Consider the following 18675-nt stretch of genomic DNA (forward strand, 5'->3'; position numbering starts at 1 on the left):
GTAGTAACAAATACCACCGTATAAATGGTACATCTACAGTAAATGAGGCCTTGTATTGCATAGTAACGAGTGTGCCGCAACCCGCAGCTGTCGTCTTGTATGAACTCCATGTTAACTCCCAGCAACATTGGAAAGGGCGTAGTACAGACTGTAACCTCATATATATTGATTAACTGTGGTGCACGTGATACACTCAATGATACACATGTTGAACACATTGCATAGTATACATATATGCAAGTGTATGTGTATGCATGATGTGCAAAAGTGAACCTTGCTGAACCGTCATTCATTTCAAAATGTAACACAAATTACAAAATGATAATAGGTAACAGATCTCCAATGCTGGGAAGTGTTCCGTGGATACAAAGTACTATCGTGTTCACATTAACAGGTGTAACACTGAGAACGTATATAAAGTCAGTATCTGGTGCACGCATCCCTACTTCCGATTCCCTATGTGCACCTAGCTCTCGTGTTCCAGGTTCCCCATCACGGTGTGTGGTATCTCGTCCCGGGGTTGTTCGCAGTCCCTAGATTATGTACAGGAGACTAAACACGGCGCCCCAGATGATCCCAGACATGTTCGATAGAGCCAGGCAGGAGAAAAAGACGGCCATTCTATATTCCGATTTCAGGTTTGCTAAATACCTAAATGGACCACGTGACCACGTTGAAGACGTAAGTTGTGTTCCTGACGCATGGTCGTCATGAGTAGTATCACATGTGATGTCAGTCATATACATACCCGGTGTCTATCTGACGTGTGATCCCCTACATCAACATGCGATCATGTCCTTGAGGTACTTATACCAACCCAGGTTTTAAGGGAATCACCCTCAATACCGGAGTATGGTGAAAACCATCATGCTGTCTTCTGTATACTCGCCTATGGCTATCATGGAGGGACACGTGTCTTTCCCAGTAAACAGCGCTGCTCACGGTTGATGCCAGCGATGATGGCGACTGGACGACCGCAGGAGAGCATGTCTGTCACTGGTGGACTTCCTGGACTCGTTTCAAGGTCCTCATTAAGCTACCTCCATTGTAATGGTGACATACAGACTTACTACAGTCTTAGCACAACCATCGTAAGGTTTGTATGTAGACGCACTACAGGCTTAGCACAACGATCGTAAGGTTTACATATAGACTTACTACAGTTTTAGCAGAATTATCATAACGTTTGTACGTTGACTAACGACAGTCGTAGCATAGCGATCGTAACGTTTATGACTACAATTAATGCAGGCTTAGTACTACGCTCGAAGCGCTTATACACACACACACACACACACACACATACAGACACACATACAGACATACATACTTACGTTGGAAACAATGAGTCCATACACATAGGCAAATACATCTGTTTGTATGACCTTGTGGCCGTGAACAGGGGCCCGTTTCACAAAACTCTCGTAATCCTAAGATCTCGTAGCTTTTCTCGTAACTTTAGTACCTGGTATACTGTAACATAGGAGGTGCAAATGCTACGAGAAATGTTACGAGATCTTAGGCTTACGAGAGTTTTGCGAAACGAGGCCCAAAATGCTTAATTTGGGAAAATGCGGTGGTCCTGCACTAACGAACCTTGTTCAAATATTGTATACACTGGTAAAGCCACCAACATTCATGTTAAAGGCGCCTTAAACAACTTTGCTCTTCACTGTTACTAGACTGGAGCTGATTTGTATTTAACTTTCTTGGAGCCACTTCCATTGTCCACTAACTTCCAGCTATTTGTGAATCTGCAGTGTCAAATCATTACTGGTTTGGCCACATTTAGAAACAAGTGATTGCTATTACAGAAAAACATTTGTAGGGCTATGTGTTCATATTTTACTACTACAATAACCACCGTGTCATGATATTCAGCGTTACGTTAGCTTGAGTTGATCTTGTCAAAATTATGTATGGAATTTGCATAGAAATTGTATCCTGGTTGTCAGTGGAACAAGAAGATCGTCGAACTGTCTATAATGACATCTGACAACAGAAGCTCGACAGCGTGTGTCATGTTTAGATTATGTGGTGGGAGATTAGCAGTAGTAAAACACATCCATTGTAAACATCAGTCAATCAAACCGGGATGGACGTGAGTGAACGCCAACACCCAGTCAGGGGCAGTTGCCGATGTATTTGTATTGTGTTATAATCGCCTATACTATGCGACTTCATCAGATGCTCGTACAAGCTATGTGTATAGATACAGCGGATGCCCTCGTCGCTGCAGCTGCTGCCAATGTCGGTCAATACACCATATCCAATGAACCCCTGCATGTGTTGATATAGCTGTGCATATATCGTGTTTTCAAAACAGAACCACCAAGTGCACGCAACATATTTTCCTGAAGGGTTATGTTTCAACACAAAGGAATAGGAAGCAAATATTAATGACTTCAATAAATTTTCAAAACCCACATCGCGTCAGCATACCCTTTTAACTACTCCTAGGCCAAATGTAGAGATATCATGAAAATCAGGTAATATGATACACCCAGCCTTATCACCCATGCTGCATATCTTGACCATGTTGAACACCAGTGCTTGTCACAACACATTAGACAATGTGATCAATTCTCAAGCAGTTTGTATATGAACATGTGGACACTGTTTCAACAGTGGACGGAACCCAGTTAGTTTTTAGTAACCTGATACCTCCTGTAGCTAGTTCCACATCAACAAGAATTTTTGGAGGGTGGGAGGTGTCATACTAACTACTGAATAACACGTTTACTGCTGCTGAGGGATCCTAAAAGATAGGGACTTTTGTAGCATTTGGCCTAGGACTATAACGTTGTGTACCAATTAACACACTTTAATACTCAATAACAGTGACTGGGGCATGCGTCAGTGTCACCGTTTGTCAATGGGCACTCAAAAGTACGAATTGCTGTGTAGGAGCGTACATCGTACAGCAACCTGTATCACACAATCATTCTTCAGCAGCAGTGTAACTATATGTGCCTTTGTGTATCGTTGCTGGTCATAGCCAATCATGCATATTTCAGCTAAGGAACATGTCATGTGTAAATGAAACTAAAGGATGTTCTATATTTAGATAAACGGGCTGTTTTCCATCCTCGCTCTGAATCGGTATCACACAGTTATGAGTGGTAATAAACCGCCTATGAGGAACTGATGCTGGCTGGCTTCTTCACGCTGTGTCATTAGCGCTGTAATCTAGGAATCGGTCCTCATTCAGATTCAGTTACATTTTCTCACGTAATTATCGCTGTTAATCATTTCGAAACAATTAAGCACGTGACGATAATGCATATACCCTCTGACTACACGTTCCGCCATGCTTTTTAGCCTTGGAAGGTCAGGCACCCCTAACCACCGCCCAGTTGACAAATACACAATACCAGTTGCAGTCCTAACGTAACAGTGTTTTCTCTCCATATAAATCAACGTAACCCATCTTGGAATGTGTTATCGAAATATGCAAGGACAAAAAGCAGGAACATAGATTTGCCATGGAAAAAACACCCAGACCGACATATACTAGTCATCACAAGTTTAGACTCACTTAAAATACTCACAATATATTATGTATGTATGTATGTATGTATGTATGTATGTATGTATGTATGTATGTATGTATGTATGTATGTATGTATGTATGTATGTATGTATGTATGTATGTATGTATGTATGTATGGTTACAATTAAGCTACATTACTCCACTAACGTGGGGGAAACAACTGCAAACCATATGCAGATTAACTGCACAAGGACCATGCAGCAAATTGCTGAAACACATGTGCAAATACCGTGCACGTTAACAGCTGCGTGTTGGTGTTTAGTTGTGATAAATTCGAAATTTTCAATCATTTATTGAATGCATGTCAATAATCCCTTTAACGTTACGAATCTGTTTTGCAATAGATCACTTCATGTATAAACAGTACCGTTAAACAGTATGAATTATTTTGCAACATCTAGTTGGAACATTTGCCTGAAATAAGTGGCTACACTACACTAGTGCGTCTGTACGTTTGATGGGTGGTATATGTGTGTTGGTGTAGCAAGCTATCAAACAATGTATGTTTGCCTTTTATATGACAGGATAGCGATCAATGGGCAAGCAGTACACCATATTTATACTGGGTGTTTCATTCAAGCTGAGGGCATCGATACCCAGGAATACCTAGCTTGACTGAAAGAAACCAGTATCGCAAAATGCCATGTTGAAAGGAACGGTTAGACGTGTCAACAGCCAAGTGTCAATCTCGCACATACCCAGCTCAATATATTGGCTGTTTCTGTGTGGCAGGACACATTATCGCTACACGAACAGCGCTTTACCTTTGAATTCCACAGTGTATTGCTGCCAATAAGACATATAAACTGTCGGCGTCACGCTACACATTGATGACGTTACGTCAACAGAGAAAGTTGGATTAATGCCGATTTCAACAATATCCCCGTCAGGACGAACCGCGTCAGGTGGGAGGTAACCCCCAACCGATGCACGTTACAAATGGGGATTGAAACCATGCAACCCACAGTGCCTGACCCATTGCTGAAACATCTGGGATCGAACCTACTACCAGCGGATCCTGTGGCACGCTATAAATTTGGACAGGAAGCGTCTTGTTTGCCTGGACGAAGGAGTGACAAATCATTGGAAAATGTAACATACTCTAAATAACATCACCTTTACCATTGCCCCTAAGAAATCTGTGACGAGGAGCAAGAAACAAACATATCAGAAACAAGAAATGTTTTTGTTGCTCAGAGTGGTGTTCATTTGGGATCCCTTGTATTATATATCACATAAAACTCAACTCTTTACTATATCTAAATTCCAGCGACTAAAACTAAATCGATAACACCCAGTGACTAGTGTCCATATACATATTAAACCGGTGAGTTGAACCACTTCGATCCTGCCTTTTGAACTCCATACATAACAATACAGGGCACATGTTACACCCTCGCAAGTTTACAAATGGAGAAATTAGAGAAAAGAATGTTTTCTGTAATCTGAGATCGTTCCCACGCTGTGACAACTGTATCCATATGTTTTGGGGATGTTTTCTGTAGATGACCCTTACGGGGGTCGGCCACGCCATACTGAATGTTTTCAATACAGTAGAATGTACAGAACCTCGCTGAATATCTCTAATTGAGCGACAGTTGAAAATCTACACCCCTAAAATGCTGCTGACAAACATTATTTCCGTTAGACAATATTAAAAGACGTAACGTCAATATGGACAGTGCCATTACAAGTATATGATAAAACGTCATCGAAAACCACTTGGTTTTGTTCGATTAATTCTAAAAAAAAGCCTACTTTCTTGTTATCAAAATGAACGCCGTTAATCTCAGCTATGCTTTATCTTCTCAGGATCATTGTGTCTGTGTTTGTGTCTCTCTGAGTGTCTCTGTGTCTGTTTTTGTGTAGACCCACCAACATATATGAACAAAAGGACGACACACGAGGGTGACTGAAACACGTCAACATTCCGGTTCTTATATGTACGTCTGTAACGTGGGGATTATCCCCGAGCGTCTACCTGCCAGCTACAGACATACTAAATGGAAAGCACTTCCGATGCGTGCATCTGTCAGTCAATTTTCTATAATATTAAGATAATTCAAACTGTCATCCCACAGGCAGCATGATGTCAGATCTCGTTAACAAGCAGCATGTCTTTGTAAAGCTTCATCTATATCGCCTCAACTGCCTGTAGAGCGAACATGCCTGATAATACACCTATCAATCAAGCGCTGAAAGTGAAATAAGTTTCAGCCAGTGTGCAGTGACAGACATGACGGGTAGTTGGAACATGTGGTGTAATTGACACGAACGTTAACTAGCAGTGACAGTCTTCAACACATATGCCTCACCTGTTATAGTTTCCGATATGAACGATATGAGAAGCAGTACATCCACGTGGTACTCCATGACTGAAACGGACAACCACAGAATATAACACCATTAAGGTTCCATAGCAGGCCCGTTCCACAACATGTAGATTTCACAAACAATCCCTGTGGTACGTGTTTTCCAAGTTAAATCGCTCCATGACAATTGCACGCCGTTCGCCTGTCTGTTTCACGTGCACCGCCGACTCGGCTAGATATCGGTGGGTAATCTAGCGTTGGTTTCCCTCCTTCTGCGGGCTCGTATCCACTTAATGCCAACAGTGATTAAGTCAATTTTCCACTGCGGTAATTTCCGTGAGGTTTCGTGAGTTGTGTAATATCCATAAGCGATACATCCGCGTGGTCAAATATACAAGCAGCCATTTCACGGCGAGCACAGCTTACTAGTGTCTGAACTCCCCCAATAGACTATCTCAAATGACTTGAATAGAGCGCTCGCATCGCGAGGTGACGGGATTGGCAGCGTACATTCAGAAGCTCAACGATAACTGTGTCGCCTCGCTTTTCTCACCAATGCTATGCGGATAGAGTTTATTGTGCGAAATGACATTCTTGGAGAGCTAGTATACACCCTCATACACAACACAAAGTCTTCTTTACTAAAGAACCGCTAGCGAGCACGTGTCTGTGAGGAATTGATTAATGTGTTGAGGAGTTCCGAGCCAATCAGAAGCCTGACGAGTGAAATCGACCATGCTGCATGACACATGTATTCGTGTTGCAACACTCGGAATGGCTAACTAACGGAAGACAGCGCACGATCCGAGGTTTAGTCGTCCAGATCGATGTTCCGTTGAACTTTTCTAAAAGTTAATATGTGACGTGTGAAACACCGCCGTTTCTCCGCTGTTTTGTCAAGGCTACACCGCAGTATGATTTAACCGAACTGAATTTGAACTGATCACGCCGGAATCGAATCGCCATGGTTACTTGATACATATGAATTGATGGCTGTATCCCAACGATTGCTCACTCAACCACTCCCGCCTCTGCCTCGGTGTATCTGCTATTGTTATACGCCAGAGGAAGAGCAGCCCAATGTTTAATGTATTAGCCTATTAATGAAATATAAACGCAACAATTGAACATCCCACACATCAGAATATTTCTTTTCTGCTGTTTAGCCACTTGCCACTTTACATTGTTGAACGTTGAACAAAGACGCCATATCGCCTGTCGTGATTGCGCATTTCTGGGATTCTCGATTATTCACGATATTGAGCTTGGTGTCGTGTACCCGAGTTCACACAGTTCGCTTGTTCAAACAAACGTTTGGAGTCGATATTTATATACTTGAGTTACGTTAACTAGTTCGTTGACAAGCAGTTTCCATACACAAGTGTAAATAATTCTTATCCATACAAATGTATTTTAAGAGTGCGTAAACAGATTGTATACATGTTTTAAGTAGAAGCTACGCTTTCGTTGTGGGAGGGACGGTGGAGCGGGGCGAGTGAAAAGATCAGCGAAAACTCAACTCGCGCTGTAATACGACACGAATCCCCGACCGTTCACATCGACGTAGGTTATCTCACAGTCTCTCAGCCACATTATTTCCCTCTCTGCCCAGCCATTTCTGCAATCCTAAATCCCTAAATGAAGCTAGATTTCCTCAGGTTCTATGTCTCCCTTCTCACTGGGACCCCTTTTTAATGTAAAAGTTGTATCAGAATATTATATATTCAGAGGCTGACTATAGGGTTACTCTAGGATTATATCATATCGCTCTCTCGCTCTCTCGCTCTCTCGCTCTCTCGCTCTCTCTCTCTCTCTCTCTCTCTCTCGTACGTTTGTGTTTGATTGCTCCTTACTCAACAACCTCAATATAGTATGTTCCAAAGCATAAAGGACCCGCCAGTTTTACCTCCTCCGGCGGCTGATGCCACGTTGGCACACGCACTATAAACTTTAACATTTCAACAACGACTTTAACATTTCAACAACGCTCGTCCATGATGAAAATACGACTGTGACCACACCCGGGACATTTCCACAACCTGCACAATGATCATACTTGAACCCGGGCAAGCGCAGTAAATGACATAACCTTGCTGGCTGCCACCTGTGGCAGTGAAGGTAGTCGGCAGTATCAGGGTACCGGATCAGGTGTATGGTTACATAACCTGAGTCTTGAAACGTTTATTGTTATTCATGGACATGGAGAATGTGTCATAAAATTACGTAGATAATGCAGGCGTATCCGCTTGTAAGGGTTGTTTGATTGTCGTCAGAGGTCTTGAAGGCCGATTGTAAGAACGTTATGGCTGACTTGAAGTTCTCACAGAAACAAAACGAACAGGTTCGTTATAAACCCATTCATGTTGTAACGTTATGGCGGCAATACATATGACCTAATGAAGCACTTTGAAAGCATCACGTGACAAATTGGAGAAGCGTGTTTCGTTTCCTATCGTAGATTATGAGCAACAATATCACACAAACGAGGCGTACTTCATAGTTCTGATGGATGTCAGTAGTTGAAGTTGCTGCTACCTGGGTGTTGATAAACTGTATCAAGTTACACTGGTAGGTACAGTATCAAATTACATGTACATGTACGTACAGTGCAACCCCCTTAGTACGGACATCCTTGTATGCATAACAGTAGGACAAAATACCCATGCACATTCCTCGTTAACACGGAACTTGTTAAAACAGGACTCCTCCAAGTCGGTACATATAGTATTCATTTGGTGGTTCAAAGCTCTCGTCTTTGGTACTCCAACTGACAAGAGCTGCAACACCCAGGAATCTGAACAATCTTACTTCAAGTGCAAGTTTCCTCAGAGTCTGTTAAGTCACTCACGGTGGATCCTGCTCGTGGTGGCATTCATTCCATCAACCACCACTTACTTCCATTCTCAACATTCCCAGCCTTCCTAACATCCCCAGCATTTCCAACCTTTCCAACATTTCCAACATTTCCAACATTCTCAGCCTTCCGAACATTCCGAACCTTTCCAACATTCCCAGCCTTCCCAACATTCCCAGCCTCTCCAACATTCCCAGTCTTCCAAACCTTCCCAACATTTCCCTCATTCCCAACCTCCCCACATTACCAACCTTTCCAACATTCCCAACCTTACGCAGACATTTATCACTGGAATGTCATGAGAGTGCTTGTAGTGCTTGTATCGAACACCTGTGATCAGGGGTAAGGCGAAGTCTGTTATATCGAACGTCTATGCTCGATAATGAAAGACATCTGCTGAGACTTAGTCGGCTATGCCGAAAACTACTGTTATTACTTTCCCGCACTGGTGAAGGACTTCCTGTCAATGTAGGTGTATTTATTTGTTCGGAAACATATCTGTTGACTAGCTATCACCGTAGGCTGCCCCAAATGTTTGATGGTAGGTCGTTCAATCCGCACACATGCACGCACGCCTTTAAATACAGACATGAAAATATGTTTTACGCTTTGTGCCAGGTTCAATACGTTGTGAGTAGATATGTGAGAGAGTCATGTTCTGTGCTCGTGTGTATTAAAAGGTACAATTTAAATCACAGTTTAGGACAGAAACTCTGCATTTTGACGAGAACAAAATGAGATTAATTTGGAAATGATGAAACAAGCATAACAGATTCACATGTTGTTACGTAATGACAGGAAACATGAGTCATCGTGTTTCGTTGGTCTGGTCACTGGAGTATAATTTCCTTCAAGTAATTTGGCACCTGAAAATATTCCATGAATCATTGCTTTGTTGGCCGTGAAAATTTCAGTCCCGACTGGTACAATAGCTGTGATGCGTGACCAACACATTGACACAAACCTAACATTGGCCTCGGTGCCAAGCTGGCGTTATTCGGGGAGAGATTATGACTGGACCAGCCCGCCTGACAGCTTACCTGTGTTTACGTGTGTCTGTCTATCTGGTAGTTTTTGTTACTGATGAGGGAGCGGATCACAAAGTCAATTAGAAATACATCTTTTCCATCAGTTCATGTGTGTATGCTATTACTGTTTCCTTGATCTGTCAGATAAGGGTAGCAGTTGGAAGAGTCTTTGTTGTAATATGAGCTATTCTGTTCATGGTCACCTTAATTATCAGCGATGTCGATGCACAACGACTAGCCCCACCATCCGTGACAGACAGACAGCGTGGCTATTGAAATAGTACGCCTGGCTACTTTACAATAAAGAATGCGGGATGCAAATGTGCTTTGTTGACACTGGAGAGGAGGGACGGGATCCACACGTGTCGTCGCGTGCCTAATAATCAGCTGATTGCCTGACCTAGGAACCGTGACTGCGTGATGATGGCAGGGGGTCTTGGGGAACATTCCTGACAGGCATCAGCGTCCAGGCCGTACCCGCAGAGCAGTTGCGTGAATAGTCGCATCACATAAGCCCGTGTCTTCAGATAGCCTACAGTTGGTCGCTTCCGATAGTCGTTAATTACTTTATTCCTTAAGAATGAACTTGGGGAATGGTTTCAGATGTCCTCTGACAGAAAAGAGCCCGGCTCAATCTACGAATCAATACCGTCCTCACTGTATCTGTTCGCTCGAACAGTAAATACGAATTCGGAGTTATTTCCTGAGAGTTCCTCACTGTGATGCTGCCATGATCAACCGATCATCCGACAATTGCCTCGCATTTTTTATAGTTGTTATAGTTGTGATTTTCAAAGGTTTGTTGTCTGTTTCGTAATGTGTAACGTTTATTATGTTTATTTTGAAATACTTCAACTTGATACCTCTCGGGATCAAGTGTACACAGATTGGGGACATTCCAATGTGATTCCTCTCGATATCAGTTGTGTTATTGTTGAAAATACTCAGACGTGAAGACTCGCGGGATCAAATGTTCAAAAATGTAGTTGGAGGTGATGCCTCTCGATATCAACTGTAGAACGGCCGTAATTCTGACGGTGCTTGGGGTATCGTGCGTTTTTCGATGTGAGGTGTTTGTCGAATTCATCCGGACAAAGATTGGCGGTATTCATGCACGATGTGTTCTTAATCTCAGTTTTACAAAAGTTGGCAATATTCAGAGGAGATGTCTGACGGTATTCATAATCAGGCGGATCATGACAGATCAGGGATTCAATGAGTACATCGCCTCAGTCACATGTGGCCCATGTCTCCTTTTGTTGATGCTTTGTCAGAAAGGGATTGCCTTATTTTGTGCGAGAGCCCACGTATTAACGTACACAAGATTTATACTGTACTGACTGACTCATATACTTCAATGTACACGTAATGCAATAGACTGTCTCACACTCCCTGAAACACGTTATTTGTCCTACTGCCTAGCCCTCCCTGCAATGCATAATCTCTGTATGAAGCAGGTAGATTTCCTCACTTCCTGAATTTACAATCTCACTGGGACTCCTTTACAAATGTAATGGGGTTTATTTGTCATATGTATTCAGACGTTAGTTTAGTAACACAACGAAAACGATCATCGTGTGTGCTGGATACAAACATTCAGCGGTGTCGGGCCTTGTATTGACCCTTCAGATAGAAATGACCATTGCAATGGCATAGGTCATTAATTATGAACCAACATTTACACATTTGGCATGGTGGTAGCTATAGGTGTTGAGGTTAGGGAGAAGTGAGTAATTACATAACGGCAAGGGAATATAACTTACAGGTACACTACAAGCTCCCAGAACACATTCAATTATCTCAGACATGCTATGAACCAATTATATGCCCGACAGTAGCGGTTGCGCCGTCAGAAACGTTCAAAATATGACTTACATATGTTCCGAAACAAGCCATATGCCTGTTGATCTGGGTTGCACTAATCAACGTGAAGGAAGTGCTTAAAAGTCAAGCTGGAAACGGTATTCATCTGTGTATATCAGAATAAATGATTGTGTTAATGGGTCTTTGACCCCGGGAGTATAACAGTGACATAAGTGTAAGTTAAAGACAGAGACCAAACACCTACTGTCGTCTCCGATCATACAAAACTTATATGTGTCCACGGCACAATGTCCATGAGGTTTCAGTAGCGCTCTCAAACTGATGTTAAATAATATCACAGTTTATTGACAAGAAAATGCCAGTTATTTTTGTGTTCAGAGACGTTAGTAGATCTAAGCAAAGCATTACGTCTGAAGGTCTGTGTGGCTCATTACTACAGCCATGGAAATAACTTTAGTTATCCATATGTGTCATGTAAATATTGTATTAATAGCAAAAAATCGAAGATTAAACTTATTTCCTTCATAGTTATGCGTTTTGTTTCGATTTTTGCTTTATGCGTTTAAAGACGTAAAGACGTGGAAACTGTCCTTCCACTACTTTCTCTTGTCTTTCCACTACTTTCTCTTGCATTCGTAAACCCAGTTGGGCATTTACATCCCTCAAAGCCGCATTAACAGATTGGGACCATGGCATTCTATCCTAAATGTATGGCAAATATTGCACGATATTATTGTCACCTGGCCATGCTATAAAGCTGTTTACTGTCTAAACATGTTCGACTGATCTTTCGTCGTATACAGCTTTAGATGGATTATATATGTGAGACTGTGTTTGATTTCAGATTAAATGTTGTGTCATGTTAAACCAACTGCTATGTCAATATGTTCCCGTAAAACTGATGTTTCACATCAACTGTATATGTACTTGTGTAAGCCATGTGGAAATACTATCCCGGGTGCAGACTAGTGCAACAACGTACTATTTTACTTCAATAACCATGAACCGGGACCGTGGATGGATCCGCTAACGTTTTATTACAAAGATTGTCATTAAAATGCAATTATTTATTCATTCAAAACGTGTCACAGTGCGCTAATACAGTTTCCTTGCTCCGCTGGTGTTGCGGAACAATTATACACGCGCCAGTAGCCAGGCGAAACCTGAAATATTATCTAGCATTACAGACACATTATTATGTCGTTCAGGCGGGTACAACGTTCAAGCATCTCCTGTCCTTATTAGAGACTCGTCATCGATCAGGCGACGGTAACGTGTCGGTGAGGACCCCAAGTCTGTCTGACGCCAAGTGTACAGTTAGAATTGACAAGAACATCTCCACGTATCTGTAAGGGACAGAAAAGTGTCTAACGGTAGGGCTTGAACAACACCGTAAATGAACAAATAAACAGACCATTCAGTACCAGGGTGAACATGGATTTAGGCATTCCTGAAAATATTACACATACGTGTGCAGACTCATAAAAATATCTGAGTTTACGTCGTCCCCGATGTCAGTATATCCTACGCAGATTACAGATTGCAATTTCCAGTAGAATAATTGTGTTGTACCTAGCACTGTAAGTGGGGTTCAGACAACAGGCCGTATCTCACACCTGAATTAGGGTAAAGCGACTAGCTGTGTCGTGCCATCACCTGTCTTGTAGCAACAACCCACGTGTCTGGCAGACTTCGCCGCTCTTACGTCACAACTGATGTCTGTCTCGAGTCCTGCTCCAAGGGATTGAACAAGGCAAGATTGTTCGTTTCCGTTTGACTTCTGCTTTATTACATCCAAAGTGTAGTCTCGGTTCGCCATGTCCGGTTGTGAAACACTGGACGTAAAACGATATATTGTGCATATCGTTATTGTAAAGGAAGTCAATACTCTGCTATGACGCATTCACTCTGTCCTGTTCCACAGTTGTCAAGACAGTCCAAAGACCTTCAGTTCTCACGTGCGCCCTCCTCACGTGCCCATACACATCTTTTTAGATGAATTCAATTCGGGATGTCTTGAAACTGTTTCTTGACATCCTCAAACTCATTACGCATATCTTTAATCCGAGATGTATCCAATTTGGTCCGTTATTGAAATAAAACAAAAATTAAAGATATCATTATTGATTTTGAAAATATCTTTATATCAGTTATTTATATCTGTTAATAGACTGTTATATAAGTAATATGAAAGAACGGCAAACGAGATATTCCGGTCCCGAAATGGGCGAGACATTATTTACTGATATCTGCAACTACTTTCGGCGACATTTCTATAACTACTGCCGGTTCCGAAAACATGGACACCTTCAGTCAACACACGTTGTATGGCACCTATTTTGGAATGAGTACGTCAGCGCCGCCCGAGATAGTAAGAAACAACACCCACGTACAGTGCTTTACAGACGGAAGTATTTGAAGATATCTATAAATAAACGGAAGAATTTCGCAATTGACCGCAACTTCAGTGTATTTGATTACAAGATACCTTGGACAGAATTTAATTCATTTCCCGATATTATGCTAATATTTATGCATATTTATCTTCATTCACGATATCTCTTTTTCATCAACGTTATTTTAAAAACTATTTAAAATATCAGTATTTCTTAGTAAAGCAGGAAACGGCTTGTATAAATCCACTGTCCCGACACTTTTTGTCGCATTCTCCCACCCAACCTTCTCTTAACTCTCCTCCCAAGGAACTTAATTTACTCTGACCCAACCCCAGGCCCCGCCCTAGTTTCCACATAAACTTCTTCCATACTGTCAACACCCCCCATCTCCTCGCCGCGGGCCTGTTAATCCTGCCACCCACTTGAACACGTTGAAGGTCACGTGACATTGACAGATGGCAGAGTGCGTTGTTTTCAATTTACTTTCATCTGAGTTTATGTGACACAGACAATGCTGCCTTCTGGGCAGTTTCACTTTCCAATTACAAAATCTTGACCTTAGGTCAAGATGGAAGGGAAAATATTTTAGTTGTAGCGATCATTCAATAATCTCGCTGCCGGTCAGCTCCCTGCTCCTCTACAAAAGTGTAATTAAATCTGAGACTAGCATACCGCTTTAACAACATTCTGTTGCGTTAATGGAAATGTCTCGCCATGACATGGTTACTCGTTGACTTGAACCACACGCGATAACATGCAAATGGTAGACTGTTGGCACACCCTTCCAGCTAATGAAGGCTCGTTACACCGGTGTCCTTCTAATTAGCGGTGTTGTTTCAGAGAGTGACCAACGCATTCTTCGTTCCGCATGAGAGACTTTCAATATTTCTACGGGGGATTGCTTCCTAGCCCATGCGTGGCTTTTCGAGACCACTCATGTTCCCACAATGTCTGATTGCCAATGACATTGAATTGCCATGGACCTAGCAGTACCCGAAGTCCCACTGCTGCTGAGTGGGGTTGACTGAGAGGACATACGGGTATTGTGGCTTACTTAGCCCATCTGTTGTGTGATGATTTCATGCAACAACTCGGCGCTGACATTTTATCTCCTCAACCCATGTAACGACTACAGTCAACACCCAAAGCCAATAAAGAATTCTAGTTGTCTCTGTTTCATATCCTTGGATACGTAATTATGTATTGCAACAGATCTGATATCCAAGATATAAGTTTGTATACTCATTGTGATATGAGACATATCGTTGGAGTGAATGAATATGGTTTTACGCTGCTAGTCGCAATCTTCAAGCAATGTAATATTCATTAGCATGCAAAAGAAAACGCCCTATTACAAATTGATCCGTTATCGATGAACGTCACAGTTAATGGCCAAACAAGCAAATATTCGACTTCTCGCAGACGATGATGTTTGATGAGGCACAGCGTGGTTATACAAAGGCTATAAAATGGACGATGGAAAAGGTAATGGGCGTCACGCCATTCTTTGATACGCTCGTTGATGCTTACTGTGCAAATTAGACTGGAAAGGGATAGTGAGAGTAAAAACTTTTATTGGAGGCGATGTCGTACACCAGCAAACCGATGAAACATTCCATCGTATAGTGCAGCGGACATGGGACTTAGGATGCAGACTTCGTGCGGACGCTGAATACACGCCACCTTAGGCGGTGATTTAGGACAATCGTTACACTTTACACAAGCCTCATCTCGACACGTCTATTGAAGTCTCCGTCCAGTCGCTCAATTCTAGCATCTCTTGAACTCCGAACTGTCTTCAAGGATTTTGTGTCTTCAGACACCACGAACGCAAACGGTATTTCCCGATGAGAAACGTATACGCATTTTACTCTGTCAATTGGTTCAGACGCCATCACAGTTCATGGAACAGCCTCTTTGTAAGAGAGTTGTGCCAAACAGTTGCTCCAACGTTAGCATTTTGAAAGTTTTTATGGCTTACTTCTAGCGCTAAGAAATCAAACCTCGTATTCACCCACAATACACCTCGTCGATTTCCAATGTTTAAGTCATGAGTTGTGCGCAGGCGGCGATTGGAAGCGTGTGACGACCATCCGTCATGGGAACGAAGCGAAGAATCAGATCTGAGACAACTGAAATTCCCAATTGCAGTTAGCTACAGATGACAAATTGTGGGAAGCGGATTGGTCTCCCAATGTAACAAGATCGAAAGCTGGTCAGCATAAAAGGCTGATAAAAGAGCTATGGAAATTACCCAGATTTCTAAACGATTCGACGAGGCATTGAGGTTCATATTGGACTAAGGAAGTCTAACAGACAGTTTATCATCCAGTAAAACAAAATCGAAGTCCGACTTCGCTTCCAACACTTTCTTTTGACCCTTCAAGCTTAAACAGCTATCACCAGGGAGATCCTTGGTTTCAATGTCGATATTGAGATCTGGGATACATTTCTTCTTAAAATTGGATTGGAATTGATGTGGGCTGGGTTTTGAAAGATGTGACTTAAAGAGGAAAGTTTTAATACAGTTATTTAGAGGACTTGCTGTTTGAAAAGAAACGGATCTTGAGCTCGGATAGGAATAGCCTCCAGTTAAATGGATATTTCCAAAGATTAATATTCTCTAGATTTGTGTAGAAGATATCTGATGTAACCTGAATATAAACTGTGGCGTTAGTCAAACAAAAACACCGTCAGAAAATGACAGAGGATCGCACTAACGTCACTTTCCTAAAACGAACCGACTTTTAAACTTTGTTATTGATTTAGTAGAAATTCTATGGAAATCGACGACCTCGAGGTTAAGAGTTGCCCTTTGTGGTTCATATATAAACTGCGCTTGTTTCACATGTCATCGTACAGAGGGCTGTATATCTGAGGCCGCACATCGCGCCATATATGAACGAGTTAGTCACAATCACCAATGGTGTATGCAGCAATTGATATTGCTGTTACAACAAAAAATGAATTTGTGACTGAAAGAAAGACAAGAAACAAGGTTTGTTCCACTACGTCTTGCTTATTTATCATCAGTGAAGGGGCGGTGAGGTAGCCCAGTGGTTAAAGCGTTCGCTCGTCACGCCGATTCCCCACATGGGTACAATGTGTGAAGCCCAATTCTGGTGTCCCCAGCCTCTATGTTTCCTCTGATGGTATGTGCTTCGAAATATGATTTTGCCATTCAGATGAAATGGGCTACTGTTTATCTGAAGATATGATAATTTAGATATGATAATCTGTCAAGCAGCAGTATGACATGACTGTCAGCCTGCCAGTGAAGGTCAAGTCAATCCGGCGTTTCAGCGACTATGATTAAGGAAGGACATAAGGTGATGCAGTAAGGGCAAGACATTGTACTGTCAGACGATCAGCTTCAGAATGAAACTATTGACAATAAAAGTTTTAAAAAGTAAGAAATGGCAGATGGCACAATAAACACGTGTATTTGTGCACAATCATCTACATACAACCTGTTCAGATAGAACTGCGATTCTATAATGTCAAATCCTATTTGTTTTGTTTCTGATCCACAATCATTAAAGCAAAGTATGCATTCATTTGCAAATATAGGTAAATCATTGCAGCCACGACGGCCTCTCTAACCTGTAGTGCGATCGTCGTCTTTTTGGTCCTGGTCAGGCTGACCATTTCTGCTTTAGCGGTTGCTGTTTGACTTTTGCCACAACTATTTCACGTGAGAGTTCGTTGTCCTGTTTCTGGACGTTGGTTAACTACATCCCAGGAGCACCTGTGGGAGCCGTAGATCGAATTACTTCGCGACAAAGGATGTCTGAGAGACAGATATAATGTAAGCCACATGTGTTTCGAAGCTTTGTAGTTGTCATGTGTGGCAATCGTTGGCGTTTCGACGCCAGTCATTAATATTATTACTGCTATCAATACACTCCATTGTATCTGTGCATTGTCATATAATATGATATTATACATACACTCAGAATTAGCTTTGCTCAAACGCCTATAATAAAATAATATCTCATGGTCACTTTCGATGTTATATAATCTGTTTTTCTGTGGTATAGAATGTGAAGGAGATAGGTATGATAGATCTGAGCACATCCCGGCAATCCGGGAAAGATATGTCTATCGGCTTAGCATCGATTTCAACTTAAATTCCGGTGAATTTGCAAACATTATTGTCATGGAATTCTTTGCAAAGTCAGCAGCTGGTATCTATAATATTTGTTTATTCTAAACATCATATGTGTTTATTTTCTGCGGCTGTAACTGACACCTTAATGCAACGTACATCGAAAAGTATAACATCCCTTTTTATTTCATTTATAAGCTGTTATGCATATAAACAACTGCCTGTTTCAGCGCTAGTGATGTTTGCACTTTAATTCTGTAATGTTGCGATCTTATATACATACTGTAGTTTTATTGGTCGAATGCGAGCGTGTATACATACATTTACTTAACGACAATTGACGTAATTGTTCATAGCAATACCCAGGGAGTATTTCCTGTCATGTACTTATGTACACACAACCTGTTAAACGAGTCGAATGACGTCGAATGTTGTTTGTTTCTCACGACAGTATTAGCACTTGGATGTGTTCTTGGGGATGTGAGGTAATACTCTCGAACATTGTGTTCTTCACCTGTCAACATACTAGACCAAGTATGGAGTGGGGTATAGACCACAGGCACATTGTTACTCTGTAGGTCGGGTTGGAGCATAGACCAC

General features: G+C 41.9%; 1 protein-coding gene across 2 annotated transcripts in view; it reads right to left on the reverse strand.

Moving 5' to 3' along the window:
- The window catches only part of LOC137279146 (kin of IRRE-like protein 2), a 51381-nt gene extending 45242 nt beyond the window's left edge, over positions 1–6139 (reverse strand). Inside the window, exon 1 of one of the 2 annotated variants that reach the window (XM_067811622.1) lies at positions 5869–6139. In XM_067811622.1, the coding sequence (XP_067667723.1) occupies positions 5869–5926 (58 nt within the window). In that variant the 5' untranslated portion in view covers positions 5927–6139. The remainder of the gene's footprint in view (positions 1–5868) is intronic. The other variant, XM_067811623.1, reaches the window with a different exon arrangement.
- Between the last annotated feature and the right edge of the window lie 12536 nt (positions 6140–18675).

The sequence above is a fragment of the Haliotis asinina genome, chromosome 3, assembly GCF_037392515.1.
Source record: "Haliotis asinina isolate JCU_RB_2024 chromosome 3, JCU_Hal_asi_v2, whole genome shotgun sequence".
NCBI lineage: Eukaryota > Metazoa > Mollusca > Gastropoda > Lepetellida > Haliotidae > Haliotis > Haliotis asinina.